Source organism: Tympanuchus pallidicinctus, unplaced genomic scaffold (genome assembly GCF_026119805.1).
Source record: "Tympanuchus pallidicinctus isolate F22 unplaced genomic scaffold, pur_lepc_1.0 scaffold12, whole genome shotgun sequence".
NCBI classification, from domain to species: Eukaryota; Metazoa; Chordata; class Aves; order Galliformes; family Phasianidae; genus Tympanuchus; species Tympanuchus pallidicinctus.
The window spans coordinates 2193639-2217846 of NW_026294637.1; the positions used below are offsets into that span (position 1 = coordinate 2193639).

Below are 24208 nucleotides of genomic sequence, written 5' to 3' on the forward strand. Positions count from 1 at the left end.
TTGCTGTCTCCCCACTTTTGAACACTAGTGGGTCCTAGACTGCATGGCATCTTGATTTAAGTCATATATGTATCAAAAGCTAGTAATCCTGAGATCATTCATGCACAAAAGCCTTTGGTCTTGCAGGGTTGCTTCATTGCTAAAAGGAGAGGTGAGGCTTTCACCAAACGGCCCTTACTGGGATCATGTTGCTGGCCAAGCCTTGTGCCAGCGGCTGCTGGTCGCTGGGATGCACCAGGCTTGCTTTACTGTGAAGGCATTGTTAGATCTCATCCAGGCTGACGTCAGACAACAAGCTTCTAAATTTTAATTACTCCATAAACATTGCACTGGTGTCGGGGCCTCTGCCAGCCCTCACATATGAGTCCAACCGAGCTGCTTCCCTGCCCCTGAGAGCTGAGGAGCCCAGAGATTGGTTTGTATTGCTGAAGTCAGAGGAGAGAAATGCAGAGGCTCACTGCAGGGCATGACCTGAGCCCTGGCTTAAGGGAACCTGCTCAGCACCAGCCCCCACGGGGCTGAGGGACACGTACAGACACAGCTCCAGGTCACACTGGTGATGCAAACTGGCAAGTGAGTTAACAGGATGGGGAGGAGAAGCACAGAGATGAGGTTTTTATAGGAGAAGCGATATCTTGTTGTCTGTCTATTTCTTAACCTGAATTTCTCTTTTTGTCTCCCATACTAGACAGCGGGGGCAACTGGGATTGCAGCTATTTTGCAAGTCCCGCTATTTCACCGGGAGTATTTCATATATACCAGGATCTGCCTTTGTACTGTAACCCAGCACAAGAAAATGCCTCATCTTTCATTGCATCGCTCTAATTCTAAATTAATGGCACTGCCCAGCAGGATGCACACAGCAGCAATGGCACGTTCTTAAATGTCAATGTTAAGACCTATTTATTCTCTGTTCTGTTTCTTTTTATTATGTGAAGCAAGACTGGCACTGTACCTTGCAGCAGGCTGGCACACCCAGCCAGGGTCACCAACAGGGGGACACCAGTGGTGCCACTGTGCACCGGCCTTGCTCTCCCTGCTCCTCCATCCCCATCTCCTTCTTCCAGCCCAGGGAGAGAACCAGTAGATTACTACAGCAGTGGGGAAAAAAAAGGCAAAAGGGAGGTTCAGACGGAGGCTTATCCCCCTGTGGAAACCCAAGTGTTCCCCACTAGCAGGAGCTGCCTCCTTCCAGTTTAATGGCAGAAGAGAATACAAACAAACCAGGTTCTCCTAGTGCTGGGAAGCCCCAGGAACAGAGCTCTCAGGGGACACAGTGCATACGCTGCGCTGATGCAGTTCTACGCCTGCTGGAAATGTCTTGCTTTCAAACAGATGGCATTTGACGTACTCAAAGCCCCTGGGACACAGATGCTGATGGATCCGACCCACAGCTGCATGCATGGGCTGCAGGTTACAGCAGGACTCCTTAGGAATGGGAGAGGGAGGAAAAGATTGCCACCAAAAATTAACTACTGCAGTAAATGACAACTAGGACCTTTCACAGCAAAAACTTTGGTTTCGAGCAGGTTTTTCTTTCCTGCTAAGGGAATTGTGGATGCAATGGTTTGGACGCACCCAGAGCACAAGCATTGGGTGTCTGTGCTGGATGCTTCGAGGATCTTCCTTCCCCATGCCCCCTTCTGCCCGCCCTGCCCCTCCTCCAGAGGTCGAGCTGCAGCCCACCCAAGGAAGTTAACAGTCCCACCCCAATCTTGTTTTGCAGATTATATGAAGGAATCTGTGTGCAGTTCCAGCACTTGTTCTCTGAACAGCAGTGAAAACCCATATGCCACCATTAAAGATCCCCCCATCTTAACATGCAAACACTCCGAGAGCAGCTACGTGGAAATGAAATCACCTGGTCACAGGGACTCCCCATACTCAGAAATGCCCACTTCATCGACAGCCAACAAAAACATCTACGAAGTTGGTAAGTGGGAAGTGCCGCCTCTCATCTGTTAACAGTTGGGGTTTACCTCAGTGCTGCTGGGTACTGCAACCACTTTCCCTTGCTTTCCCAGAGCCCACCATCAGCGTGGTCCAAGATGTCCGTGCCCGGAGTGCCAGTTACCTCCAAAGTCCATACGACCTGCCTAGGAACAGTCACATTCCTAGTCACTACGACCTCCTCCCTGTAAGGCACAGCCCAACGCACGGGCCATCTTGGGACAAGCAGTCTTAAAGGGATGGACTTCACTGTGCTGCAAACACAAACTCTGAGAAAGCAAAGAGAAGACAATCCTTTTCTGCACTGCAGGATGCTGACGTGACTTTAGGCTGCAAGGACCTAACGTAGCTAAACATCAGCTTGGGCCAGCTGCTGCTGCATGATGTTATTTAAAAAGACTTTTTTTTATATGGATCACAAGAACTAATGAGAACCTTCTCCAGATGTCACTGGAGTGCATCGCCCCTGGAAGGTGTCCACTTGCTCCAGGCAAAAGCTCTCTGCCATGTGTATTCTAACCCTGGCTTTGCTGTAAAATAAAACACAACACACTGAGTAGGAGGACCTAGAGACATGCATACATCTCTACCAATTGCATCAGAAAACCTTGTAACGTTAGGAACGCTGGAATACAGTTTATATCTCTGTCATAGAAATGGACATTTTTCTGAATGAGAGTAGGAAAGCTGCTTGTTTCACTATCTGGAAACCTCATTTATTGCCATCGCCATCCTGTGAAGATCATGCTTGGTAATTAATGCTCTGTTCACCTTTCATTCAGTACCAGGGTCCTGGAGTACAGGAATACCAACGCATTTTTAAAATGTAACACTTTGGCCAATGCCCAGTGATCTTTGTCAACGACTGAAGTTTAAGCAATGAGTCCCATACCCAGCTTACTGCACTTGGAACAAGCGCGAAATGTTTCGGTACAGCTATGCTTTAATTTTCCTTGTACACCTTCTTTTTCATTAGATAAATGCACAGCTTTTTTGGGTGGTGGAAACAGACACACCTTCACCTGCATCCTGGGACACTGCAGGTTTGCACAGACCAGCCCTGGTTCAGTTTCCTAACAGTAGGACGCATTGGCTTCATCACTGGCAAACCACGTCACCACGATGCACCTGGCAGCACGCCCTCCATGACACCCTTTAATTTGATGTGCATTACCATGTAGTGCAACTTTATCTGTTGATGATTTTACCTGACATGCCATTACATTGAGCTGAAAATGGGTTTCTTTTTTTCAGCAGCTGTTTGTAAAACAGTTATCAAGGGGTTGACCTATGGTAAAGCTTTGGACTGAGCCACCATGATTTTTTTTTTTGTAATCTTTATTGACCTAGAAAGTAGAATACTTGCCGTTAAGCAGTTCCTTGTAGATTTTGAGCATGAAGTAGTATTGATTCTAAGTATGTAATTTTACTAGGCAAACGTGGAAGTAGCAAGTTGCCTTTTAAAGATTAAAAAAATTCTGTTGCACATTCACCAGTCTGATGGAAGCAGAAGAGAACCAAGCCAACACCAAGCTGTTTGCTCTACATCTGACCACCAGTGGAAACTGCTGACCTAGGGGATTGGTATGAGGACCCTGCTGCCATGGAGCCAGCAGCTCAGAGCCAGCTCCGTGTGACAGAGGCATCGGAGCACCTCGAGTAGGGCAGCACCGTACCCCACAGCACCCCAGCAGCAGCCAGGATGGCAGGGCCAGCTCTGAACCCCTACGTGCAATTTAAGAGATCCAGACAGCTGAGCTGAGCCCAGAGATCCCCCCCCCAGGCTTGCAGAAAAGCAGATTTTCATGTTTCAGGATAACTCCAAAGTATTTACATGAATGCTGCATGTGTGCATGGGGGCAATGACTGATGAGCAATAGTAGTTTTATTTTCCAGGAAAGCCTTATATGAGATGTAATAGGCACTTATTTTGTAGGGCCAGGAGGGGTATATTTTGCATACACGAGTGGAAAGACTTACCTCAAAAATACCAAGAGAAATGCAGATTGATGAGGAATCCTCTGGTTAGAGACCTATCTTGCCATCTAGCACAAGCAGTCTCAGCTGCCAGCCTGACCAGGGTCTGTGTGTTGCTGTCAACATTGAGATGAGAGAGCAGAGATGAGGCTCAGAATTTTGTTTTTGTTTTTTTTTTTTTTCAAAGCTGGATTTTCAATCCAAATGCAACGATGTGCATAGAGCTTAACAGGAAAAAAAAGAAAAAAAAGAAAAAAACAACAAAGGAAGTACCTTCTGTATATTATTAGCATTAGCTTAGGAAATAGGCATCAAAATGGCAATACTTTTTTAAGGCAAGACAGATTTGTAATATATTTGTTCACTGTGCAAAGGTATTCCACCTTGTACAAAATAAATCCAATTTCTCTCAGTGTGTCTTTCTCAGACTTACTCACTGGCAGACCAAAACTCCCAGCCCACGCTCAGGTTGAGCGCTCCATGCGACACTGCTGGTTACAGAGGGGCTCACCATGTCTTGGAAAACCTCACAGGCACCTTGCAAGCCAGAAGCTGTTTTTCTGTTGCAGGACTTCTCAAAAAACGTAATGACAAAATTCAGACTGAAATTTTGAGCTCGAGTAAAGCCCAGCTTTAAAACAAATGCAGCAGGCACGGTATGCATCTTTTGTACAACTCTTTCCGTAGCTCCTGTCTGCAGCAGCTGAACCTTTGCAGGTCTGAGCAAGACCTCAGTGAGGCAGAAACAAGGCGATGACAGCTCCACGTCTCTCTGCTGTTGACGCAGTGCCTCTCAGCCGTGTCCCAATGGCACGCGGTGACGCCAGCAGGTTGCAGTGCTTTTGGTGGGCACAGGAGGACACAAGGCAGCAGTGACCCCAGGACCAGGCAAACCACAGCCATCTCAGCATCCGACTGTTCCCGAGGAGCCAATCAATAAATCACAAGCACAAATTTGCAGCAGAAACACCTTTGGAATTGATGACGCTGGGGCAATGCAGCAGACAGCTACATATTTATTGAAGCTTTTTCAATATTTGTGCTTCATACTTCTAAAGATCCTGTTAACTAAAGCCCAGCATGTAATCCTCTTATTTGACAAACCACACTCAATAAGCTATTTAAGTCTGGAAACTCATCAGGTTTGAACTGATGGAATGAGTAATTCCAGCTTAATAAAAATGTCTTTACATCAGAGCACTGCCACGTACTTTCTGCTCGTGTCAGAATTTCGACTGCCATCACACAGGAACCACAGATTCTCACCAAGCTTCAGAATTGTTAAGGTCAGGACTTTCAGATATGTAAATGAGAGCAAAAGCTCTTGGTGAGAAAATCCAATTTTGCAGCATTATGCAGGAGATCCCATAAACTCAACTCAGACAGCTCATCTCAGGGCTCAAAAGCTGTATCTATTATGATCAGTCACCTCCTATTAGCAGAGAAGAGACACTTCAGCACAGAAGGAACACCAATTACAGCAGAGATGATTAACCAGCAGCTGAGTGAGAACAATACCATTAGGTCAGCATCCAGACCAACGCCTTGTGCTGTCTCTCCAGAAGTTCCCTGTGAGCTTTCCCCTGAGCCCAGCCATGTCTCACAGCTCAGGACCAGCCACAGCCCTGCAGCCATTAGGAAAAAGTTTACCAAAGCACAGGACAGCAGGCAAAGGCTGTAGTGGCTAAGAAGTTACAGCCCTGTACACATACCATGTGATTTTGCTGTAGAAGGCAGTATAGCTTGCAAAGCCATTACAAACTATTGCATGAAAATTCTGGATTCCCTATTGCAGCAGTTCATAATTACAAAATCAGTTTTTGCAAGGCATTTCTGTCTAAGGCCTGTTTCGTGATTACTGCTTGTAAAGTCCTGATGAAAATAAGAGTTTTTACATTGCCTAAGAGCACACAGCCATTGCACAGCTGCCCAGGACCACAACGCAATGCTGCTAGTTACACAGTGGAGGAGGAAGTGCGTGCCCACACTGACTTTGCATGGGGCAGAGCTGGGGCTTGCATTCCAGCAGACTCTGCTGCATTCAGATTTACTGCAGAAGGAAGCTTCTTGCATAAAGCCATAAGAAATCCAAGCTTGACGTGACAGCTGAGTCAGGCTAAGTGAATCAGAAAAGGAAGCAAAGCGAAACTCACCCTGCATTTCCAGCTGGCAGATTTATGGCTTGGCTGCCACAGTAATGAATGCAATTGTAAAATACACCGGTGCCTGGCCACAGTGCTCTGAGACCAGAAAAGAGAGGATGGTCCCCATTTTACACCTTCTCCTGACTCTGGCAATGCCAAGGCCTTAAAGGCTGCTTCAGACAGAAGGATTCAGTGCTGCCACGTGCTCTTGGCATGACTTCCAGAACTCACAGTGCTCAGCAGCCTGGCTCCTACGGCACCACTCTTTCAGCAGAAGGCAACAAGGTGGGATCAAACAGCTGAAGTAATTTGCTGTAGGTGGCAGCAGTCTGTCATTCCACAGGATCTTCTTACTGGTTGTAATGTGGAAAAAATGAGGTTTGTAAAAGCTATTCAGGGATTTGACAAGAAAGAGTCCTCATTTTTCACACCATAAAAGCTTTCCAAAGCGCACAAATTGCCACGAACTGCATCAGCCCCTACAAGCTGCAGACCTGGTCCCAGTATGTGGCCCTTTCAGTTCCTCTTCTGGAAGTACTTCCACTTTGGTGTCTCCTCTCAGTTCCAAGGAATTTACTAGCAAGTAAAAACATTAAAGTCAAATCCCGCTTCTCCCAAAAAGTGCACCCAACACCATATTGAGTTGTCCCCTGTAATTCTTTATTAGAATCATGGATGAATATATTTTAAATCAATCTAAAAAAATAATGAATCAAGTTACAGTACATGCATAAAATACAAAGTAATTTACAAACAGATCAAAATAGCATCTTCAGAACTAATATTAGGAGGAGAAAATGGATTTAAGAAAAAAAAAAAAAGTGACCAACTACAGCAATGCCTTCCGTGTGCCTTACACATCATGAGCACCGCAAGACAGAAAGGTTGGGTAAGAAATGCAGCTGGTAGTGCCTACCCAAATCCAGATGTTCTAGGTGGGTCATATCAGAGTTTGAGAAATGTCCCCTACAGACAATTACTTCCTCTAATTGTACAGATAACCGCTGGCATTTATACAAACAGTTCTTTTAAATCCAGTAGAAATTCAGTGCTGATAGCCCCCACATCTCAACATTAATGGCATGGCTGGGGATAGCACATGCTGTGTGATATGCAGTGGTTTCAGAGTACAGCGACAGAAGGCACAGTTCATGTATCCCTGAACTAACTAATTGAACTGATGAGTTGTGCTGAGTGACAACTACTGAATGATTACATCCAGTAACTACTCCAGATGTTTTTGTTACAGAACATGTACCAAACCACTGGAATCGTTTAAAAATACTGGATGAAATAGAACTGAAGACTAAGACCAGGTTGTAGCAGTTGCTGATCAACTTGAGCATCTGAGTATCTTAGCATGCGTGGCATGTATTGGTATGTGATAGGCAATGTGTGACAACATCCTTCAAGTCTGTGCATCATGAAAGAAAAAAGGCATCCTCAAGCCCTGACAGCACTGGCACTGTGGAGGCTGAGCCTCGGGCAGCACAAAAACACACTGCATGTTCCAGTGACCCTCCGTGACACACGCTGCTTCTCCTTCTCCCTCCTTCACAAAGGCAGCTCACGCGAGTCCCACCAGCACCTGCAGCAGCCCTGCCTGCACCGCAGCCCCCTGCAGCAGGTGCCAAACCACAGAAGCTCATTCACCGGTAGCAAGAACCCTGCTGCTTGTTTGTGAGAAATTCTCACCCCCACCTCCCCCAGAATATTCTATAGCAAGATCTCCTCTTGGCAATCTGAAGATGTAGCCAAAGACATTTAACTTTACATTAAAATTGCACTTCAGAGCAACAGGCATTCTATCAAGCTTTAGATGCAGTATACAACACCTTAAGACAGATTATCCTGCCCAGAGATATTCTCCTAGTTAACCCAACAATAATTGTTTTGCAAGGAGCAGAATTATATCTTCAAGTGCTCACTAAATGTGTCTGTGTTCTGACTAGCGGGCATCACGCTGCAAAGAGATCAGTTCAGCTCCAAACAATTTACTGAACCAAAACTGACAAGTCAGCATTGGGAAAATACTGCAGCCACAGAGAAGCAATAGATTATAAACACAGAAATCAAGATGTTTAAGACATGGAGAAATTCAGAAGGAATAAGCAATAACTGAACACAAGAAAGTAACCACAAGAATTACAAATATATTTAAATCTTGGACCTGGGGAATATACACAGCCTTTTAGGAAAGAATGAACAATTCTTATATATTCTGACAGCACTGCATCTTTGGTTTGTTTTCAGTGGTTGGAGGGACATGAATGGGAACCACGTTGTTGCTTGGAGACATATCATTCTCACGTCTGTCGGACATTTGCTTCTGGGAAACAATACGATAGATCTCTGGAAGATGAGAAAGAGCCCATCGTTACGTGCATGCACAGCATCATCAGAAAGCAAACACTGGGGAAGCCAAAAACTGCAGAAAGCAAAGATTTCCCATACTTCTGCAATGATAAGCACAGCAGCTTTCACAAGAAGTTCAATGAGATCTTCTGTATTTATAAACTAAAATATGAACCATCTTCACAAAACACATTTCTTTCACAACTGCTTTACCAAAAGCAATAAAAAAAAAAAATAGTTCCTGACTCTCAGTAAAGATGCAGGATCTACCATGTATGCCATCAATCCCCTCTGATTGTTCTCGTGGCTCTCAGAACAGTGTGTTAGTGCAGATCAGCTTCAGGACTTCAGAGAAGACTGATTACAAAGAACCCAGCAGAAATCAGAGAGCACAGGATAAACTGCTCTGCCTTTCCTACCACCGCCAGGTGCACACCTGCACTGAAAGCTCTGCCAGGTTCCTGGGATTTGTGGCCAACAGTACCTGCTGTGCACACACTGAGAGCAGGTACAAAGCCACTCCCTTCAGCATGCGCACAGAAGTGTGACGTGCAGCACTTCACCCAGGAAGGAAATAAAGGGCACCAAAAATAGAACACTGGGAACTCACTTGCAAATTCAAGTTATAAACCACTGAAAATAATAATAAATACCTGCTAAGCCTCATTAACAAAACAATTAAAAGCGTTCCAGCTTCAGCAAAAAGCCTACCCTGAAATGACAACATCACATCTGCTTTACACAACAGAATGGTGTGCTGGCACCAAGCACGCAGCACTACCCACACCATTTGCATGCTGCAGCACGGCCTGCTGGGGCACTCCAGATAAGCTCAGGTCACACGAGAAGAGGGTGTCTGCAGAGCAGAGCAGAGCAGAAGGCTGCTCACAAATCACTTGGGTGAAACACAACAAAGGTTCAAAGTCTTTTGTAGGTCTAAAGTCCCTGGAAAACGATGGTCCAAGCACCTCGTCTGACCCCAGAACAAGATGCATCTTTCCCACCAGAGATTCATCGTTACTGAGTAGCCTTTGTTCAGAATTTAATGAGTTGCTGCTGGGTGCACATCCTGACATCATTTCAGTACTGGAAACTGAGTAACCTCGTGTAGAGAAGTCCTATTTGCTGCCAAGGGCTGGTCACACAGCTCTGTGCCTGCTTTTATGATGAGAACTGATGGCACTGAGGAGCTAAAAAGGGTTCCTGATAAACAAGGCCTGCAAATCTTGCCCTTGATGCAACAAGCTTGGGTTGATTTAAGCTGCCAACACAAATGCCTGAGTGCTCCCCAGAAGGAGTGAGAGCAGGGCTGCACACATCCATGTAACTGCTGACCAAGTGGTAATTTCTCACAGATACTGTGCTGTATCTATTGTCTGTAGAAGGAACTTCACCCTTTGCAAGCTGCACTGTAAAAGAATCTATTTCTTGGGCCTTAAAGAGAGGGCTCAAACTCAGATAGGGATAGACTGCTCAGAAAGCTGGACCTTACATATGCATTCAGTTAGGATCAGGTCACTGATGCAGCCAAACAAACTGTAGACACAAAGCAGGATTTTCTGATTTCACCAGTTGTGAAGTTCCCTATTCTTTCCATGACATATGAACAATTCCACAAGTTTGAGGAAAATGTACAACAGACCTTTAAAGCTACCTGAGGGCTCACATGGAGATCTGTAAATAAAGACCAGCTTTGCCCCATGGCAGGCCGGGCAGCAATGCTCAGCACAGGGCACATGTGCAGAGGTGGAGGGAGCACAGCTGGAAGAGATCTGCACTGCATTCTTCAGGACGAGTTCTCTGCTCCACATACCTGCTCATACACTTAGAAGCAGCAATTGTTTTCCATGGAAGCTCCTGAATAAGTTCATACCGTTGTCTAACATGAGCTGTCACACAATTCCTCCACCCCTACCCCACATGCAGCGTCCTCTGCATAACACCCTCATCTCAAAGCACTCAAAGATCTTCAGGGTTGTTTAACAGTCTTAAAAACAACATTGCTGATTTTTTTTGCTGATAAGGGTCTCTCTCTTCTGGCTGTGGGGAGTGCATTTCCAACTGATCCTCACTCCCTGCCCTGCTAGAACATCTAGCAGCAGTGCTGCTCAGTCAACTTGTAGCAGCTCCACTTCTGCTCATTGCCACTTCTTCCTCCTCTGCTATGCAAACCTTTGTACAGACACAGGATACTGCTCTAGATCAAAGCCTAAATGGTTAAAAACTACTTTGCCCTACACTACAGCTGCACTCCTTCACCACACATAGTTGTGTTGGTGTGATGGAGGAGGTGGGAACAGCTTAAACCTGCTCTTCCTGCAGCAAAATGCCCAGAGGCAAAGCCTACACTGAAACTGGTCTGTACTGAGGAATGCCCAGCTAATGAAGATGTGTACTTTTTAATGAAGATGCTACACTTCATGCTCTGCTCAGTAACTGAATGAGACCTTACTAAGAGCACATTCAGCACAATGCTTCTCTGCATAATTGGTAACCATGTGAGACTGGCCTTGTGCTATAAGAGCTGGGGGAAAAAAAAAAAAGAAAAAAAAAAAAACAACTGCTGTCTATTTGCCCAGTCCTTGTCTGCTCAACCAGGGCTAGTGTTTCATTCACTTCCAGGTGTACAAAACTAACAAAAAGAGGAAATCCCTCTTCTCATGAAATGTTCTTAATGTCTGTACTCTGTGATGTTGTTGCCTTGGAGATGGGATTCCTTAGAGATGAAACCACAGAAGAATGCAGAACAGGAACAGAGACAGCACTGAATGAGGCAGGGAGCGGAGGCTGACTCCAGTTTACTTTAAGGATGCTTTATCCTGCTGTGAATGCTCACAGGGGATAGGATTAAAACACCAGTCTCTCATATTTGCCAAATAATACAAAGCAGCTTTGTGTGCACAGGAATTAGCCCTTGAAGTCTAGACATCTTACAACTGAGGAGCTTGGATAAGGAGCATTATTCTAAGCCACAGAAGGAAAAGCTCCCCAAAACTTACCTGGTACAGACAACAGGAGAGGAAGCCTATTAGATTTAAGATTTAATTCCTCCCTCCCACTGCCCTTCTCGAGATAATTATAATATGGCAAGACAAAAGGAAAGCTCTCTCTCTCTGCTACCACCTGTAACAGCAGACCAGGCACTCACTTAACACTGTGCTAACTATAACAGATTCATATTTCCTACACCCAAAGCCATCTGCTCAAGGTGGCTTCATCTGAGAATCTAGGTGTGAATAAGCTTAACATCAACCTGGTATAACTCCAACTGAAAGCACTCTTCGGAGTTTCCATCACTGTCCCAACCAGATTACCTTCAGCAGCACTGAGAAAGGCTGAGAAAGGAGTTTTGCTCCAGATCTCAGTCAAGACAGTTCCCTGTCCAGGAAAGATTTAAGCAGCTGAGAGCCACTGAGAGCAGCCTGAGATGGCTTTGCAGGATTCCTCCCAGCGTGGAAAATACTAGCTGAGCTGGTGCAGCAGCATGCCCTGCCCCTTCTGACAGCCTCCTCCACACACAGCCTGTGGCAAAGCCTGTTGGCTTTATCAACCTTCTTCTTCAAATGACAGCCAGTATTACTCCCTCTAGTATTACGTTTGGAAGCAACCTAGCCACACACATACAGACTATCCATGATTCTGCAGGGTCACTCTGAAAACCACATTCCTCAAATGGCTGCTCACCTCTTCCTTTAAAAGCAAATCATTAACACAAATAGCCAGCTGTGAAGTGTTATCAAGAAGTTTATCAGCAGAACATTGATCCTTTGCATGCCAGTTACTGCAGAGATGGAGGTAACCTGCTGCTAATGCATTATTTACTTCATCTTTATCTCCCTGAAACAGGAGTCTACGTCTGGAGAAAGCCATGTGCCCACTAATCAGAAGTGTTTCTTCTAGCTCAGCTGAACCAGCCATTCCTCAGCAAGAATTCTGTCCACACACCCAAGAGTTCTTTACCCAAAACACTGTCACAGCAACACAGGGTGCTCTGATGTTTGTGAGAAAGCAACAGCCCCAACAATCTGTCAGAGTCCACTGAGGGTTAATCTTAATCACTTGTTCTGCCATTACAGACTGCTCTCCTTAGCAGAGAAATAAAACCAGAAAAATCAAACCTCCACTAATTAGAATCCAAGATAACTTCTGGAATAAAAAGTGCTGTTGAAAGCATGCAAGCAGAGAGAGAAGGAAACAGCCTAGTGTGTGCCCAACAGGTAAACTGCTTCCCCATGGCAACAGCATTTTTTTGTATCTGAGCACGACACAGACCTGCAGAAATAAGGCAGCAGCCCACAGCATGCAGCACACCAGCCATTGCTGCTAAGGCACACAGTGGTCCAAGAAGGGGCTGAGGGCAGTTAGATCTCTCTCCCCACCCCCTACTGCAAGGGTATTCATAACACATTTCAAAACAACTGAAGAAAACACTCCAGAAGTTTTATTTATTACAGTAATGGTTTCCTAGCTACCTCCTCCACCTCAATATGGCTAAGGTGTCCTTTATGTGTTTGTGAAAGAAAGTATCCATTACTTGCCAAAAAGAAAAAAATCTAACTAGTTGCCAGTGTCACAAGTGAGAAGTTACATCTATCAGACAAAGGAGTTAAACAAAAAGGAAGTTCCTCATCAACTGAGCATAAAAACTGCAGCAGTCACTGCTGTCACGTGCTACAAAGGCCAGAAGTCCAGCCATGGCTATTACATGCACTGACAGCAACCAACCTGCACTCAGGAGTCGCTGTCTCTCAGACTGCCAGCACTGCTTCATTCTTTTGGCACTTCTCTCTTGGCAGTGTTATGCTCACCATTACTGATGGAAACAAGCTAGATTGCCTTCTCATCTGACAACAGCCATTTTGTCTGGAGGTGGGCATGGGACAATTCTCTCTCACAGGCACTCCCAGTTCCACAAATGGGAAAGTGAAGCACATAAACCAGGCAGACTGGAAACCCGGGGTAGAGCAAAGCGAGTAAGACTCATTCCTGACTCCTATGCTGGTCTATCAACTATGACACTTCAAAAGCAGTGTCTGAGTACTACAGCTGTGAGGAATGATTAAACTGCTAACTTTTACACACTTTATAGGCAAATAAATGCCTATTCGCTGTGTATCAGAGCAGCATTCTGCCCTTCCTCCTCCAAACCAAGTATTAGGTGACTCACCTGTCAGAATAGTCTGGAAAGCTGCTTCCACATTTGTAGAGTCTAAAGCAGATGTCTCGATAAATGACAAACCATTCTTCTCTGCATGGACAGAAATACCATAATTAGAGGTGTATAAAGCTTATCTCCCATCCAGAAGAACTTTTGTACCAGACAATGTATGTGGTGCTGCTGATGAGATAGATGCATTAGTGCTAAGAAAACACATTAGAAGTTGTAGGATTTTTCCCTTTATGATCTGAAAGCAAGGCCAGCTAACAGCAGCAATGCAATTTAGAGTTATTATCACAGGGATCAGAACAGTGCTGTGTTACCTGTGTTACACTGAGCATCACTGAAAGTGAGAATTTCTTGCACTCTCAAAAAATGTGCAAGGAAACTTCCTGGACTTTTTTTTTTTTAACCTTGTCAAGTTTTTCCACCTCCCAATAGGTCATGGCAGCTTATCTAACAGGGCAAGCCTTATGAGGGAACAGCAGTCCTTTACTTGCAGGCAAGTATCCTCACTCTGCACAAGCAGCTACAGCAAGCCTTAAAGAACAAAACCCAGCTTCCCTCCACAATTAAAGAAAGCTGTCCTAAAACAAGGCAAGATATACACAAACAGAATAATCTCTAGAATTACTTTTCACGTATCTTAATTATGTATTAAGAGCCAAAAAGGTGGCTTATGTTCAGATACCAACATCTGTATGGGGCTCCAGCTCAGCTGATATAGTTCAGATATTACACAGACACAAGGCTGCCACCATGCATGAAACTTAAACCCACCAGCACAGCTTCTACAAGAAAAGCAATGCATAGGCATGGAACTAAATCTGGTTTAAAACTGTCTTCAAGTGCCCCTGGCAGATTCTTGAGAGTCTATCAGCATGCAGGTTCTGCAGAACTTCATTTTTAACTGAATGAAGAAAGGCATAAAGCAGTACGTGGCACTAAGTCTTTTCCCTCCTACCTGTACACTCATGTATTTCACATCAGGTAGGCAAAGACTGGACAGTTTGCATTAGGCAATTAATTTTGAGTTCACCAACCTGCAAAAGCTCTGGCCTCATCTGTAGGGACTGCTCTCAGGTGGCGCAAGTCACTCTTGTTTCCCACAAGCATGATTACAATATTGCTGTCTGCGTGGTCTCTCAGCTCTTTCAACCATCTCTCTACATTCTCATAAGTAAGGTGCTTAGCAATGTCATACACCAGCAATGCCCCTACAGCACCTCGATAGTACCTGTGGGTGAAGAGATGTGTTAGAGAACCAGCAAGAAACACAATTGAAAGTGACAAGATACTGAGTAATAGCTGTTTCCCACTACTGCAAAGACAGTTATATTGAAAATAATAATAATAATAATAATACAAAGCATGATACATGGGACTTGAAGCAGCTGAAATACAGCATCCAGACCAGGGTTAATCCATGACAACAACAGCAGCCAGGGTCTGGTGGGTCACCCTGCACCTCAAAAATGAAGCACTGTAGTCTATGGGAAGCTTCTGTCACCTTCAGCCTATGACCCACTCCTGAAAGACTCCCCACCCACCACTGTGGGTGCAGCACGGGCACAGCCCAGAGCAGCAGGAAGACTTTGCAATGACTCATTGGATCATTTTAAAAAAATTAACTTGATCTGTTCTCTTTGTGAAATGCCCTAATTGGTTTACTGTCAGACCAGGGAGAGGCACGGTTACATATTCAAAAAGACAAAAATATTCAGTTGTGCTTTCCCACCCCACAACTACCTCCAGTTTTACTCAAATCTAGCTTTTGCTGTGCTGCTTTTTCAATTAAACAAACACACAAAGTGAGCAGTGCCTCCCTACTGATACAGGAGGCATTCTGGTCGTAGGTTACCACTGATAAAACCTCCATCAGTACAGTTGTTATTTCATCAATGGCTTGCATTTAAATAAGTCTCTCACAGCTCAGAAACGCCTCCAGTTACATATCATGAGAGCACTGAGAAGTAGATCTGTTCATACTGTGTCAAGCTTCAGGACAGAATAACATTTGAGCTTCCTTCCCCTATACTGTATGTGGATATTATAAGAGAAAATCCATCCTGTTTGCAGTTTGAGGAATCAGAAGGGCCCCAAGCTCACCCTCCTCAGCCAAAGCTTCTCTCCAGCCATATAAGCTGCCACTTACGCTGATGTTATAGCTCGGTATCGCTCCTGCCCTGCTGTGTCCCATATCTGAGCCTTTATTGTCTTCCCATCAACTTGAATGCTTCTTGTTGCAAATTCTACTCCAATGGTGCTTTTGCTTTCCAAGTTAAACTCATTGCGAGTGAATCGAGACAGGAGGTTACTCTTGCCTACTCCAGAGTCTCCAATAAGGACAACTAGAAGACAGAAATGACATTGGAATCACATCCCAGATATAGATTATCTACTGACAATCACCTGCAATGAATATATTTGATTTCCGGAATAAAACCAGAGAAAAAGAATAGCAAAACCACCCCTCATGTCAGGGGTCTATTTCCAAGTCTTGAGATTTCCAGAGGACCAGAGCTGTCACACTCACCAGCATTTCAAACAGACTTCAGACTTGGTTTTTAGCAGTTACAATTCAGTCTCCTTTGCTTTGCACTGAATCACATTCCTCCCCCAGGAAAAAACACACATGGCAAAGCACAAAAGTCAGAGACAATTTGGATTTCACATCCTTGCGACAATGCTACAACTAAAACAAATGAAAAACCACGCAAGTGTTTTGCTGAAGCATAACTCCAGCACACAGGGCAGGCAGCAGGCTGCCTTCACTCTACACCCCTCACACCCTTGCAGGAAGAAGGTTCCCCACTAGCACAAAAAAAGAAAAAAAAAAAAAAAAAAAAAAAAATCAGAACATACAGAAGTCACAAGACCACTGTCACCATGATGGACAGCTTGAAAGGCTGCCTGGGCACAGCACACACCTCAGCAGTCGCTCATTGCTGCTGAGGCTCAGATCAACGCTGCTCCACAGTGCTGCTCTGGGGTATGGCTGTGGCTCAGGACTACAGGCACCATCTGCCCTTCCCAGCCCATCCCACTGCCACACCAGTGCAGAGAGAACTGGCTGCAAAGGTGCAGGAAGTTCAGTTGCTGGGTGTAACGCAAGGCCACCTGAGTCACGTCACACAGCAGCCCCTTGGGATGCTCCTCTGCCCTGATCATAAGAACAGATAACAGAAGGAAAAGGAGGAGGAAGAAGAGGAATAAGAACCTTGAGAAGAAAGGCTGCACTTCAAAGCCTATACAAGCAGAAGAGCCATGGGTGACAAAGAAAGCATGGCAAGTGTTTGCACAGTAATAGACATCATTTCAGCTTTAAGAGGTTGCAACACAGCGTTAAATATGCTGTGTGGTACAAAAGACAAATGAGTCCACTGAGCTCTGAAGTGAGACAGTCTAGCAGCATAAAACCTCCCACCGTTTGCTGCATCACACAGCAGAGTTCTGGACACTGTTCCCTATTTACATAACACATAGTTCTGACAAACGGGGTTTTCCCTGACTGTATGAGCTGAGAAGCAGCTACTAAGTTCTCTCCATAGAGTGAGCATTGCAGCAAACACCAGCTTCCAGTAGTCTTACGTTGCAGCCCCCTCTGGCAGCTGACTCAGCGAGCAGCCTGCCATGCTTCTGAGGCTGCAGAAAGCACAGAGCAGCTTTAACACTTCTCTTAGGAGGACCCACAGTGCATGCAAGTGGCATGCACGTACACTGAATGCAAACAGGATCTGTTTTCCCACATGACAGGTCAGCAGGGTTCAGTGTCAGCTGCCCTGACACAGCTGAGCAGCTTTCCCGGCACAGAGGATGCCAAAGGGTAATAAAGTTAGTGCAGAGGTCAGGGCACCAATTACATCATCACCACCAGGCAAATTGCCACAGGTTTCCTTCTCCATTGGCAAATGAGATCTTCAATACTCTTTCAGCAGGTTTAGACCAGAGTTTTGAATGACATCATGTTTGTGTACACTGGGACAACTGGGCTGAAAACTTCCCCAGATGAGGAAAGCAGTCCACACACATCACTGTGTTGCAGAAGTATCCCATCCCTGTTACCTCCTGCCCTCACAAATGCTTCTCTTGGTCAGTGCACATTTCCAAAGACAGCTCGGGCAGTTCCCCCTGCCAGGTTTTTTCCTCACCTTGTCTAGGTATCACACTGCTTATGCCTGAGTGCTCTCCAGTGCCAGATTAACATGTCTCAATTAAAAGGGGAAATATTTGACTTTCCTCCTTGAAGCCAGCTATTTCCTCTACTTAATTGGGCCACTGCAGCTTGCACTGAGCACAGCCACAGGAACAGCTTGCAGTGTCAGTGGTACCTAAGGTTCCTCACACGTTCTGCATTTCCACCAGCCTGAGCTATCATTCTTTGAATGCAACGATGAACTGAAACAGCGTTAACCATCACTCAGACTACATTAATTTTTATTTTGCTTTCCTTATCAAACCACCTCAACGTTCCCATATATTACATTCTCAGCACAGAAATGCAGCAGGAATGACCCTGAATGCCTGAGCCTATCACAGGCGAACAGTTCGAGAAAGAAATGATGATATCTAATTCCACATCAAAGCTAATTGTTCCTGCACACACACTTTTACTGGGCTTCTCTTCCAGAAATTCACTCTTAATGGTTAGAAATTGCCTTCTAATTTTCAGAAGAAATTAGCGGTCAGCTGGTAGCAGTGTTTGTGTGCCAGCACTGCCCATTAGCTTATTAGTTTCTTCTCCCAGTGGTGTTTATGCTGTTTCACATATTTACAAAAAGCAGCTGCATCTTCTCAGCTTCATTCTACCACCTAAATAAGCTGACTTATCAAATATATCCTTATATACAGATGGTGCATTTCCCCAAACATCTTCCCTACAAGTTCTTCATTGCTCTTCCAAGCAGTGAGAGCAACCACATGCATCGTTCCAGGTGAGACCTCAGCGGTGACGTGCACAGGGATTTTAATCCTGCCATCTCTACTAGAAATGGCCTGTGCTGAAATGGTCTGTTCCTGACCACACCATCACGGTGGCTCTGCCCATCAGACTGAATGCCCGAACTTTCTGTCTGTCAGCTCTTACTTCAGTCAATTCCTGCAAGCCCCCAAGCCTGGCATTCCAAATCCTGCTTCATTCAGAGAGCTGTCATCCTCATCACCACACAGGAAGTCAGAGAGTAATACTGGAAGATCTTCTGCACCACTCACCTTCACACCGTCTGCAAATTCCTCAACTCCCTCGGCACTGGAAGGACTGAAGTTTATGGGAAACATTTAAACAAGTTCAGCCTTGAGAAACTCCATCACAACCTGCTTTGCACCAGTACTGGCACAGCCTGGGAATAACCCAAGAGGCAGCAGAAGGGATCCCCCACCCCGGCTGACTACTGCCAGGCAGCTCCTTGTTGCTGCTTTAGTGATGTGGCAGCTCACTGTGAGCAACCACGAGCTTTTGGAAATGATGCATTTACTACCTACAGCACTTAGCACTGCAACTGTTTAAGACAAAGTATTTGGTGGACAAAAAGAATGAGGTAGTCCATGCAAATGTAGGAATTTCATCCTGTAATTCCAGTTTTATTTCTGTAGAAGACCAAAATAAGAATTCAATTTCCTTGCTTGAAAAGCCATTTAGAGAAGTATTAATTTTTCACCAACATTCCAACTCTCAATTTTTATTTCTGTTAAACCTCTAATTGAAGCTTATTTTCTAAGAATTTCAACTAGCTCATAAAATACACTATTGACAACCTAATCAGGTTGAAAATAGAAAGTCCAGCACTGCTAGCTTCTTCTGGATGCAGTAAGGTTATTACACAAGTGGCATATTACACCATTTCAAAGACGTCAGGGATTACAATGTCTGAAAACACTTCTGTCTGCACCAAGCTCTGCTACTAAGAGGCAGATAAACAAAGAGCCTGAACACATGTTATGACACCCACAAGACCCTGCTGAACAGCTCTTCCAGCCTGCTTAAATTGAGGTTTAAAGGGAATGAGAATTAGATGACCCGATTCTACATCTTCTAGCCAGCTGGTGACAATGCTAATGTGACTGTATCTTACATCAGTCTCCCCCTCACCTGTATTCATCCAGCTCCTGTCTCAAAGAGAAATGTCATATGCTTCAAGGGCACCTTAGGGTAGGGGTCATCTATTACCCACATACTACACACCACCCAAAACACAAGCACAGCATAACAGCAACGCAAGGTCTGTTCAGCCCCAAAATGCCTCCACATCTAAGAGTGAAGGTACAGGGTTCACTACCATTGGAAAAATCACTATCTGCCATGCAACTGCGCTTCCCTGCAGACAAAAACACTCAAGAAAAAAAACGCATTGTCCGAAGTCTAAAACAACAACTCTATACTGATTTAGTTTCCTTCAGCAAAGGAAAAGGCTGGAGTAATAAACATGACGCAAACAAGGAAGCAGATAGCTGAAACAGGAGTTTTTCCACCAATCAGCTGAATGCCACTGCAAGCCAGGTCTGCATTCGGAAACAAGAAGGCTGACCTCAAATCCAAAGTTCCAGATGGTCAGGGTACAAATCTAATCCTCCTGAGCTTTGTCTGTGAAAAACACAGAAGACATATTCCAGGAGCGAGGGTTGCTTTGGTATCTACTCATTAACTGTAAATACATTAATCAAAAAGAGTTAAAAGTTGCAGCACTTCAGTAAGGATATTACTCAATAATTTAAGCCTCCTGTCAACACTATTTTTTCTTCCCGTTAAAATCGGAGCAAGAATTTTATGGAGTCAGCTTCACAGACCTGGGTTTTCTAAAACGTGGTGCTAGCAGACACAGCTCTCCATGAAACCAACTGGTTTAGCACAGAAAGACACACAGACGTGTACAGCTGGACACAAAGAAGTTACCAAAAATTGACTTAAGCCAGACCTACTAGGTTTGGGCACACACTGAAGTGCTGCTGCAGTGGAGCCAGGCAAGGGGCAGCATGACAGCTACTGGGATTAAACTGCAGCTGCACAGGTTTGGGCTCCCATTAACACCACCAGCAGCTGGATCTCGCCATGGAGCTGCTGTCAGTGGATGACAGCACAAGAACAGAGAACACAAGAACAGGCCTCACACAAACACACTAGCAGCAGTTTAATTCAAGAGCAGTAAGAGACAGCTAGACTAGAGAATATGCCTGGATTCTTTCATAGCACATCAAAACCTGAAGTTAGTCCCAGCAACAATATTCCTTCACGCCTATGAACCTCAAAGAACTGCCTGCCTGGATTGAGCATCCTGATAGACCAGTCTGACAGCAAGAAGAGATGTCTGAGAAGCAGGGAGTAAAAGAACAAACAGGCCAACCTCTGTGTAGCAAGCCCCCATCTTCAAGCAGCAGTGACCCCAGACACAACAGTGTAAGCAGCTCACCAGGTACACAACATGTTCTTCCTCTGGGAGTTTTTGCAGTCTTTCAAATCCATGCATGCTTTTTGCCTACAGCAACGAACCACTCTGAAGTTCGCAGGCAGACTGGGAGACTTTATATCCTTTTATTTTAGGCCTCTGCTCAATAAAAGCAGCAGTAAAAATATTCAGACATTATGACAAACAATAGATATTCTTTCCCTATTTGCCAACGTCGCTCTTTGCTTTTAGTTTTGATAAAGTTAAGCATCACTTCAGTTTGGGTCACTCTACTGATTGTTTTGATGTCCTGCATTTTTTTTAGTTCTACAATATTCCTTTCCAAACCGGTACACCTGTGCTGCCCACACGTGCCTGCAGTCCCCAGAGGACTCATGTCTCATGCTCACTGATGGAATGATACCCACGTTCTCATTTCCTCTTCCAAGGACTTTTACTATTTGCCTTTTGGGGCAGTGCCTGGTAACAAGACAGCGATTTCCGACAACCGCTCAGTAATTCCAAGCTCATTCCAGAGCAGTAACTGCTCGGCAACACCTCCTCCTCTGGGTCCTCAGAACTGTTTCCACAATTTTTGTTATTCTACATTTTTGGATACGTTGTTTCAGCTGCCACATTAATCCCAGCTATGCGACTCTGCATGGAGTTCTTGTGATCTGCTTTACTTTTGGAGGACTTGAATCACCCATCTCCACAAGACCGTTTTCCTAGCATTCCCTGCAGCAGCTTCCACACGTTAGTCTAACAGGAAAAGCTTTAGGAATGGCCATCAATTAACTTAGCTTTGATTTTTTTCCCCCGCTACGCAAATGAATCCCGACTGTATTATTTCACAGTTATCAAGAAGCAGGCTTAAGGAAAGGCAACACCTCTCCCAAGAAGCTCTGTGTCGCAGATACTCCCATCACAATCAAAGCATTAATTATAAGTTTATTTACACAGTTCTGCCAGTACAGGTAACAAAATGCAATCGATAACCTGTACACCTCAGGCTCCAAAACAAACTGCTGACGTGATGACGCTGGCGGTGAGCTGGGCAAACAGGCACTACTTCATGCTTCCTGGCTTCACCTTTAACAGTGCAAGCAACTGACTTACAGGTCAAGGTCTTCTAATGAAATCTGGACAAAACAGACAACGGAAACTGTAATTCCTCGAAGTTATTACGGGAGCTTAAGGGTACAGACTGGAATACAGCTTTCCTTCAAGACACCCAAGCTTCACCACGGCAAGCTTACAGTCTCTCACCATTATAAGATAGCGAGCGACGTTCCAAACCCGACACCCCGCTTCCCTGCCATAAGCGACTATCTCCACTGTGCCTCAAAGACCCAATTCCTGAACTTCACCACAAAAGCAGCACCGCAGCCTCGCGGCGCCCGGCCGCTGCCCGCAGCTTCAGCACCGCGGGGCTGTAACGCAGCGGGAGGCAACCCGCGCCCCGCGTTAAATTAGCTGCATCATCCCCCGACGCGAGACGGCCGGACAGCTCAGCCCCCGGCTCCGGGCTCCACAGCACCCAGTGGGGCGCGGCGCCGCCCGCTCGGATCCCGAAGAAGGCCGCGGCCCTCAGCCCGCCCGGGGCCGTCAGCCCGCGCCGCGCTCCCCACCCGCCGTTCGGAGGCCGTGAGGTCCAGAGCCACAAAGGTGACTCGCGAGCAGCGCGGGGACGCGGGCATTACCTTTGAAGAGATAATCGTACTCGTCGTCGCGGTTGCCCATGGTGCGAGGCGCGGCGGAGGCCGAGGACGGGGCCGGGGACGGGAGCGGGTGCCGGACCCCTCCCTACAGCCGCCTCAACGCTTCCGCACTCTGCCCGCCCACGGCCGGGTCCTTCCGGGGCAGCGCCGCGGAGCTGCTTCCGTCCTCCCGCCCCGCCCGGCCTTAAAGGGACGGTGCTGCCGGTAGGACGGGCTGCGAGCTCGGCCCGGTACAGCCGAGTAGTCCCGGGCACCGCTGGTCCCACCGAGTGGTCACAGCTCCAGGACCAGCTGCGGGGGGAGCGCGAAGTGCTGCGGAGTAAGGACTAGGGGCGGCCGGGTAAAACTTCTGCTACCGCGGTTCCATGGTGTAATGGTTAGCACTCTGGACTCTGAATCCAGCGATCCGAGTTCAAATCTCGGTGGAACCTAAGATTTTTGTTTTTCCTTTCCGCTTTTTTTTTCTTTTTTCCTTCTATACGTAATTGTATACTTTATAGTTATTCTAACTGTGGCTCAAAGTACTCCTGTCTCCCTTCCCTTCTGAGGTTCCCTCGCGTACACAGTGTAATGCCTCTTGTATTCTCTTGGCTGCATTTTTTCCCATGGGCATCCTTCTCACAATGGTGCAAAACAAGGGATTGCTTCCACAGGGTGATCTCAGTTTGGAGTGGGTTATAGAACGCCACCCAGGTCCCACAGATCTGCCCACAACCCAGGACATGAGCAGTATTCGAGCCTATGATTCTGTGAGATTCTGTAATGGTCAGCATGGTGGAATGGCACTGCTCTTGCAGGAGATAGCAGCAAAATATTTGAGCTCATGAGGCGCAAAATGGCCTCTAGGACCATCAGGTGCAAAGCTGTAACAGCTGAGGGGAAGGACAAAGACTGGAGTATTTGTCTGCAGTAGAGTCAAAGGAGAGTATGGAAAAAGCAAAGCTACCCTCAGAATGAGGGGTATGGAAGCAGAAGCAGCTAAAAACATGCATCTGTACGTATTTGCATTTAGATGAGGTCATCTGGAGGGAAATGAGACCTGCCAAAGGAGAACTTAAAGCTGTGAAGCAGACGAGTGCAGCCCCAGGAGGGTTTGTGCCCTCAGGGTTTGTACAGGACAACAGCAGGGCTCCGCAGGCCTCACCCACCACGGCCCTGCTGCCACCCTCAGGCCCCAGGCCTTCTCCTTTCTCCTGCACCAGGGCTGCAGACCTAGCTTGAAAAGCATAAAAATAGCCCTGGTGCCCAGATGCTCAATCCAAGGCCCTTAAGCCTCGCTCTGCTCTCAGTATGTTGGCCATCTCAGTACTCAGGCAGCCATGCGATGATTTCTGTGTGAGGAGAGAAACCCCCGGGCACCCACAGCATCAGTGACTGTCTGCTGGGAGGAAAATGAGCCATAACCTGATCCTTTCCGCTTTCAAATGCTTCCTGCTGCCTCAGAGCTTCCAAGAGAAGAAAACAAAATGCTAATAACAAAGGGCCGTGGGGTGGAACCGAATCCGCACCAGCACAGTGGACAAG

General features: G+C 46.0%; 2 protein-coding genes and 1 non-coding gene across 8 annotated transcripts in view; 2 read left to right on the forward strand and 1 right to left on the reverse strand.

Annotated features, from left to right (window-relative positions):
- MEGF11 (multiple EGF like domains 11) overlaps window positions 1-5124 on the forward strand; it is a 263692-nt gene extending 258568 nt beyond the window's left edge. For 4 of the 6 annotated variants that reach the window (XM_052672468.1, XM_052672467.1, XM_052672469.1 and 1 more), the window contains 2 exons: window positions 1727-1933; window positions 2025-5124. In XM_052672468.1, the coding sequence (XP_052528428.1) occupies window positions 1727-1933; window positions 2025-2185 (368 nt within the window). In that variant the 3' untranslated portion in view covers window positions 2186-5124. Of the gene's footprint in view, window positions 1-688; window positions 1616-1726; window positions 1934-2024 lie in introns of those variants that run through there. The other 2 variants (XM_052672470.1, XM_052672473.1) reach the window with 1 other exon arrangement.
- A 1585-nt stretch (window positions 5125-6709) lies between these two features.
- RAB11A (RAB11A, member RAS oncogene family) lies at window positions 6710-22809 on the reverse strand. The gene is made up of 5 exons (XM_052672480.1): window positions 22667-22809; window positions 15740-15935; window positions 14628-14821; window positions 13594-13674; window positions 6710-8423 (listed from the first exon to the last, which is right to left on the reverse strand). The coding sequence occupies exons 1-5, from the start codon at window positions 22704-22706 to the stop codon at window positions 8284-8286; spliced, it is 651 nt and encodes a 216-aa protein (XP_052528440.1). The 5' UTR covers window positions 22707-22809; the 3' UTR covers window positions 6710-8283.
- Window positions 22810-23043: 234 nt separating this feature from the next.
- Window positions 23044-23115, forward strand: TRNAQ-CUG (transfer RNA glutamine (anticodon CUG)). Its single transcript has one exon. It is a non-coding gene; the product is annotated as a tRNA-Gln (tRNA).
- Window positions 23116-24208: the final 1093 nt, after the last annotated feature.

What these genes read in the sequence shown, in the direction of transcription:
- RAB11A (XM_052672480.1), bottom strand. Translation starts at nt 22,706, where the DNA reads ATGGGCAACCGCGACGACGAGTACGATTATCTCTTCAAAG. An exon ending in GTACGATTATCTCTTCAAAG is followed by an intron (nt 15,936 to 22,666) that starts GTAATGCCCGCG and finishes TCTGTCTTCTAG; the next exon opens with TTGTCCTTATTGGAGACTCT. An exon ending in TGAGGCCAGAGCTTTTGCAG is followed by an intron (nt 13,675 to 14,627) that starts GTTGGTGAACTC and finishes CTGTCCATGCAG; the next exon opens with AGAAGAATGGTTTGTCATTT.